Source organism: Micromesistius poutassou (genome assembly GCF_964030765.1).
Source record: "Micromesistius poutassou genome assembly, chromosome: 9".
Classification (NCBI taxonomy): Eukaryota; Metazoa; Chordata; class Actinopteri; order Gadiformes; family Gadidae; genus Micromesistius; species Micromesistius poutassou.
In genome coordinates, this window is record NC_140279.1 from 8,776,719 (window position 1) to 8,784,724 (window position 8,006).

At 42.1% G+C, this 8,006-nt stretch overlaps 1 protein-coding gene across 1 annotated transcript; it reads left to right on the forward strand.

Moving 5' to 3' along the window:
* Positions 1-288: 288 nt before the first annotated feature.
* On the forward strand, positions 289-7,162 carry LOC311352893 (fetuin-B). Its single transcript, XM_084472722.1, has 7 exons — positions 289-595; positions 1,440-1,550; positions 1,776-1,863; positions 3,807-3,973; positions 4,873-4,980; positions 5,168-5,254; positions 6,173-7,162. Exons 1-7 carry the CDS (start codon positions 362-364, stop codon positions 6,683-6,685), a joined length of 1,308 nt encoding a protein of 435 aa, XP_084328848.1. The 5' UTR covers positions 289-361; the 3' UTR covers positions 6,686-7,162.
* The last annotated feature ends 844 nt before the right edge of the window (positions 7,163-8,006 follow it).

Consider the following 8,006-nt stretch of genomic DNA (forward strand, 5'->3'; position numbering starts at 1 on the left):
TCTACAAGACAAACATTTATTTTGTAGAAATTCAAACAACGATTAATTCTAACTCCTGTTACACCTACAATAGCCTACATTTTGGGATACAAACGAAAACCATGTAAGTAACGTTTACAGTTGTTATTGAAATAGGCGTATCTTAGAAAAATATATAATTACTATAATTTACACATTCTAGACCTCATGGCTGCAAGTGCAAATAAACGTTGTCCTTGGCTCCATTTCAAAAGCCCTGTTCTGGATTCATTCCAAAAGTCCTTGCCTGCTTTGACCAAACTCCGAAAACAGCACAGAACGACGCCTCGACTGCATTGCCTGCTGCCACATTTAAGTTCGGCTCTTCTTCTATCTCGCTGACATGGACAAATCCATCCCGTTAACGTTAATAACGCTATTTTACCTGCTATCTGTTCAGACGCTTTGTCTGTGTGGTCAGGACGGCTTCGCTCCCGTTGAACTGGCTCCTATTCCCTGTAACGACAAGGCTGTGGAGAAGCTCTCCCGCTTGGCCGTCACCTACATCAACGAGGACCGGACAGAAGGTTATAAGTTCGCGCTCAACCACATCGCGAACGTCCACCTGCACGCTCAGGTCAGTAAAGCCCTAATTTATCCCTATATAGCAGGGCTATTCAATTCGTTTTGAATGGGGGCAAGTTGGTGGAAATGATCCAAAATGAGGGGCCGGAAAAATATGCCTTGAAAATTATGAGCATCACATTAATAGCTACAGATACTGTAAAACACTACAACGACATTAGAGTGCATATATTTATTTGATCAATACAAATATTAGTTTAAGGTTTACTCAAATTGCAACAGCTTAAAAGTTCATAAAAATACAGCTATAAATAGGTTAACTCAGAGTTCAACAGTTTATCAAAAAACAATCCTTATTTAAATAACATAGGCTGCCTGTTGATGTTAACTTAGAGTGCAACAGCTTATCAGTTCAGCAAAAGACTATAACCTGCGGGCTTCATCCACATCTGTCTATGTTGGTGGTGGAAATGTCTCCCCTGTTGAAGTTATTATAATTCCTAATTTAGTTGAAATGATTTTATCCTAGTTAGGGAGTTAGTTGGTACTTTGTTGATGTTTAACAAATTATAAAACATGCATGTAAGACTGTGGGTGTGTTGTCTTATAACCAGCAACATGTTGTTGCTGGTGTTGAGTGGTTATTTCAGTCCAGAAATCCAGGAACCGCACGCTTGCCACAAAGAAGGCTCCATAAACACCATACAGACAGCTGTTCAGGCCATCTTGGCTTTTTTACTCTCCTATATACACAAAGACTTGATTCAAGACTTCAGGAAACCTAAATTTGCCTCCACTCTCAAACTGCAAATGCTATCATTAAAAAAAACATAATGTGTGTGTGTGTGTGTGTGTGTGTTTGTGTTTGTGTTTGTGTTTCTGTTTGTGTGCATCAGGGTCCAGCAGGGAATGTGTATTACCTGGACCTAGACGTACTTGAGACTAAGTGTAATGTTGGCAGTCCGAAACCATGGAAACGCTGTGACATCAGACCATTCATGGAAACAGTATGACACACACACACACAGAAAATCCATACTATGTCATAATTCACACTTTTATCTTTAATGCAAGTGTCTGTGTGCATTTGTGTGTGTCAGTGTTGCTTGTCTGTTTATAAAAAAGGCTCCGTATCTGTGGTCCTTTTCATACTAGTGTACACACCAAGTCCTAAACCAAACATTGAATTGTATAGGACGTTGTTCATCGCTTGAACAAGTTTCTCTTTTCAGCAAATCTCTGGCAACTGCAACACCACCATTCTCCACACACCAGAGGGCTTCTCCTACCTTTACAGCTATGACTGCACTCTAGTCCCAGGTAATATCTATAGCTGCATTATCATCATAAAGGATTAATCTACGATTCATACTGTATGATTTACAGTGCTTATACTGAATAGATGAAAATTTCTCTCTGTCTGTCTTGCCCTTTCTCTCTACCTCAACAAACTACTGATGTGGATGTCAATCTGGTAGTAGCATAGTTCAAAATCATTGTCATGTTACAACCTTTAATTGGTGGTTCAAGCAACATTGCTTTGACTGACTTAGGCTTTGAGGACGGCATACTTAATGTTAGCGATTTAGCGACAAGAAAGACAGTGGTCCCTGGTGTGGTGTTCTCAGCTGCTCAGCTGGTATCAGATGAGTCCTATGGCTCATTTCCACCGGCAGAGACAGGTCGGTTTGGTGCAGCTTGGTGGTGTAGTGAAGGTGTGGTTTGGCGCAGCTCAGTTACGGCTCGCGTTTCCACCGCCGACAGTACCCTTATGGTAGGGCGGGTTTAGGCCGGATGGCGATAGCCGCAGCAGCTACATTAGCATCGTCAGCATTCTGATCTCATAGCAGCCCGACACAGTGTAGCCTGCTAAAAAATCCAAGGAAAAAGAAGAACGCGACACAATGAACAAAGAGCAACAATGTAGGACATCCAAGAAGGACGTCAAACTTTTGCTCAACATTTTCTTCAATAAACCGAGCTTTCGCAGGTACTGTGTTTAGGCGTGTTTCAGATTGTCCGCATTTGAGCGCATGCATGCACGAGACCAGAGAACATCTGCCGGAACTATTCAGAAACACGTCAAGTTCCCACCACGTCAAGTCAGACAGGTGCACTTCTCGTAGTTTGAACAAGCATAGTTTGGGAGAGGGCACGCCTCTTTGAAAGGAGTTATGTCATTACTCACGTGGGAAATTCCATGTGGTAATTCCAACCAACTAGGGCAACGTTGTGTGTATATGTCCACATTTATTTGAGACCATATGCACAAGTTTTTAAAGCCATGTGAAATGTCGCATAGGGAAGTTATCACCAACATTTCTGATGTTTTTATCCCGGAATGCATTATGTTATGCGAGGCAACGCAACACAACGCATGCTTGATCCGAAACATGCCTATTGTTTGTTATTATCCCCATGTCGCTCGGAAGTGACGACCAATCAACGGACAGCATGTGTAGCTTGCCAGCACCCTTTCAGGTGTCTCAGTACCCAAAGTACTGAGAGACAAGTACGGCTCTATAGAGTGGCGAAGTCCCGCCCCTTCCGGTAGACCCCCATGGGACCTATGAGATCGTAAAATATGAATGGGTTTCAATGCAGAGAAAGTAATTATTTTCTGGTCCCAGTCTTTATATGCCCCATATTACACATATTTGGTTTGTGGATTTAAATGATAATGTCAAGAGTTTGACCGTTTATTGTGCAATTGTTCAGTTAAAGGCTGTAGAGAAAACACAATGAGAAAGACTACATGTATGTGAAGTCACGCTCCCTGCGACTGGTGTGGACAAGACCGACAATCTCCCCATCGGCATAACTGAAACTCTCCACATGCCCCGACTTATAATGGTTTTCACCTCTTTCGATGCTGTTATCCTCCCCTTGGATAAAAAGCGGCGAAGTAGAGCAGAAAGATCGCCATGTCAGAGTTCCGTGCTGCACCGTGCTGCACCTTTGCATACTGAACCGACCAACACCCTCCGGTTGAATTGCGCCACTAGTGTCCATGCTGGCAGTCTAGTTCTTCATTCTTCATGGATTGCCTGGCTCACTACCTGTTTCTTTAGGCTAATACATGTATAAACAAATAACTAGCACTGTTGCAGCGCATAGGTAGCATTTATATTTAACAAGGGTATGGGTAAAAGGTCAATATCGGTAAGCCTATAACGACATGGATATGTTGGTTGTAATTAATTCATCAGCAGCTGTCCACACATCGATTATATTTTCTATTTGTGACTCGTCTCAACCAACAGATTCCCCAGAGAAGTTGCAGCAGACCTGTCCAACCTGTCCCCTCCTCCTGCCAGCCGACAGCCAGGTGGCCGTGGACGCAGCCAGGATCACACTGTCCTCCTACAAGAGAAAGTCCACAATGGCAGCGCAGCTGGGCGTGAAGAAGATCACCAGAGCCTCGGCCCAGGTTAGCTTCGGTAAAATACTTTATGTCGCCAGCCATTGGATCACCACTGGCTCCACCATGCCGGGATCTTTACAAGGATGAGGCTTCAGTTAAGTTTACAGTTTATTCAAGTAAGATAGAAAGCACAGTCTTGCAAGCAGCTACAATTGGTCTAGTCAGTGTGCACAGGGAGATTCGAACCACTCGTCTAATGAGCCGCTCCAATTGTCCACCGATCTAGGGTGTGTGTGCGTATTTATACAGGTGGCTCCTTCTCTGGTAGAAGCTGTGTTTTTCCACAGTTTGGACTGAGAGTTGTCTGCCATATCTCGTGATATGATGATATCTTGATGATGTTCTGCGTATTTTAGCTGGCTGTGCCTATGGTATCATGGATTGTAACAGTTTGCCCTTTGGTTAAGGCAAAAGGTGCCATGTTTTGACGTAGGCAACCCGGTGTTCAGCATATCATGCTGAACATGTGTTATGTGTTAGAATGGATCATTTATATGTCTCAGTAATATTCAGGAAGGGGGGGGGGGGGGGGGCAACGTTTAGTTGTTATCAGCCTGTGGCCATGACGTGTGTTGTGCAGATTCATAGTCTATTTGGCCCGTTGTCTTAGGTCATGCCAACTCTGTGAATGCAACTAAAGATGTGTGTGGGATATATTCACAACCATTGGCCCATTCTCCATTCTTTGTCCCCAGAAGGGACAATTCATTGGTGACTCGGGTATAGCTTATCTCTATTGGTGAAAAAGGCACAGTAGAATGGAACCTTCACTAATGTTAGGAGCTACACCTGTAATTACTCTGCTCTAGAAACTAAAATGAGACCAGGGACACTATCTACCCTATATGTTTGTTGAGTGTGTTTGTTTGAGTGTGTGTGTGTGTGTGTGTGTTTGTGTGTTTCAGGTCAGACCGGTGGAGGCCAGCTTCGTGGAGTACACAGTTCAGCAGTGTCCATACGGACTAACAGAGAGCGGGACATGCCAGCGACTAACCCTTGGATCTGACACACAGGTAGAAGGCAGCGGTCAAGATGCTGGATGCATTGCCCAATACTAAATGCTAAATGCAAATGCAAATATTTTGGGAGGTGTATGTCTTGTACATTTTTTCCAAACCGCTATATCGTTAACTCAGTGCTGATATAAATAATATGAAAGAAAGCCTCGCAGACATTCTAATTCCTTATGTGTGCTCTTAGACCGCAGGTTTCTGTGCAGGATCAGTGTATGGTGATTTGAAGATAAACCCTGAAGTTCAAATATTCTGTGAGATGTTCAAATTACAGGTACGTGAAAATTGCTTGCAATTTTCTGTCTCAGACTAAATAAAAAAAGGGAGAGACACACACAAAATGGTCACCCAAAATGTCAGCAGAGCAATCATTTTAAGTGACTATTTGAACAACTAGGAAGAGGATCGTCTTATATCAAGTTCCCAAACCAAAGGACCAAACATTAAATAAATAGTGGTTTTGCAAGGTTGAAGTGAGAGAAAGTTAAGTAGAAGAAATTTACAAACAATGAAAAAGGAATGTCGAGTCAGAAACGCTGCTATAGCATGGGAATCACACATCAAGCTAGCAATAATGATGGGTCTGTTTAGTTATACCAGTGCTCCAGTATAGACTGCCCCAGGCTCTGGCATGTCTACATGGAACAGGGTCATAATTAACGTTAAAACCGTAAACCACTGTTTCACACAGCTAAGACTTTTGATGTGAGCATTTAATCTACTATTTTCACCAAGCTCCAAAAACACAAAAGCCCACTTGATATAACCAGTACAAAGCTATGCTTTAAGAATCACCATGGTATCATTTGCATCATCATTTTTTTATTTTTCTACAGTAATCACTAATACAACTTGATCCTTCATGACTGTATGGGTTTGTAGTTTTGTTAGCGAGAAAGACCCAGGCAGACAGACCTCAGGTACTGTAGTATAGGTGAATAATAACTTATTTTTTTTAAGTTAGAACAGGCAGACAAATTTCTGGAAACTGACAGTGAATACTGAGTGCACTAAAACAGAGCTTCCCCTGAAGGCTTGGCGCTTTAACAGTTATTTACAACAACACATGCTTTCCTTTGATTCTCAGATTAGTCAGAGGCGTCGGCTAGAGCATGACTGAGCATGCTGTGAAATGAGACATCCTTGTTCCTAATTTTCTATCATCTCATATCATCTTCTTATCATTTTGTAGAGCATTGACACATCCAGACCAGTGCAGCCCCAGAGTCATGACAGACTTCCGGAACCTGTGGCTAGTACGTGGCCGCCCACATCGCTCCCCAGAGGGGAAACTGAACCTCAAGTCATTTCTGACCCTACTCTCCCCCCGCCGGCTCCTACGGAGGTGCTCACTGACCTGGCACCCTTTGACCCTGTGACCTCCGATCCTCCCATTGTGGATCTGCCCTCGGATTCCCTTATCTCGTCCTCTAGCGAGTCATCAGAAGCGATAGCGCCGGTTCGACGTCGACCGCAGCACTACCACGACTTCTCCTCTTCAGAGGAGGAGACAGGGGGCCCTCTGGCACGTCGTCCTCCCCACGACTTCCGTTACAATAAGAGCAACCGGAGAAAAAGGCAGGCCTTGGAGGAGGTGAAGACCCAGCCCAAACCCACTCATACACCCGTCTTCCTCTCTGAATTCCCCAGTGGTGTTTCTCCCTTCCGCTCCTGTCCTGGTCCGGCCCGATACACCACTGCTTAACTGCAGGCAAGTGCTAGCATAATGTGTTATTTTAGGAGGGTGATAGGTAGATAAGCTATTGCTATCCTTACCATTGTTTTTTACTAGAAAGTGGATCTAATAAAGAGAATAACAGCTTAATTTGTATTGACCCTTTTAACTGTAACTGTTCATTTGTTATAGTGTGGGCCAGCACCTTGGAACTATATTGCAATTATGATGTTTCTATAACAATGTTAACCAATGCTACAAAAATGTGTGCATAATATATTGGGTTATACTTTGTATTTTACCCATTCAATATTTTACTTTTTTTTTTACTTTAATTAAACAATTAAAAAAATGTGAAACCTAAATTGACAAATAGAAACTAATAGGTCTACATATGATTATCAGCATAATCACACACAACCATAATAAGCAGATGTCTCATACAAATTATGTAGGTAAAAAAAGTGTGAAGAAAAAAAAACTTAGAATAAAACTCACTTCCTTTTATATGCATGTCGCCATCTACAGGTGCATGTTATGTACGCATCCAGATTTTGCAGACCTTTTTTATTTTACATATCAGTTGCATTGGACAGACCTCGACGAGATCCACTAATGCGTATAGACAAGGTCATGTCGCAATTGTTTCTTAAAGAAAGTGTGGATAGCATTTTAGAAGACAAGTTAAAAATGTATTTGTGGATCTTGATTGCAAAGTTACATTTGCAATTATTTCAAATAATCAAGTTACAATTATTGTGGATTACGGAACATGCAACGTGAATCGTCCTATGTGGGTTACGCATAGGCCTATTCTAAGTCTTGCGCATTCACATTTTACAGCTCCAGCAGTAGGACATATTGGATAAAATCCACTAAGAAATCCACAAATGTGTAAAAGTGAGTGTTGATTTAATTTTACAAGACAAAGGCAGACATTATGAATTTGTGGATCATGAATATCCGTGTGAATAACCATTTATGAGTCACAAGTAGCCTACCCTAATGTGCATTTGTGGATAGGTAAATCATTTTACGAGACACAACTACCACGTATTTGTGTATCACGAAACGTGATACACAATGGTCTTTTGTCTTATATGATAGTAATATGTGTCATTTTATTAGGCTGTTACTGAAATAAGTCCCAAATTTTGAGAAAAGGGGGTTAAACCCTGTTTTTGCCATTCTCCCCATAACACTGAACGGGAACCATGGACCTATAAATAAAGGGTAGGCTATAACGCTAGTAGGCCTATGTGTGGCGGATTTCATATACAACATTTATTATAATACTCCAGTTACACAACTACGGTACTAAAACTTAAGGTTGGCGTGGGTCGAAGACATA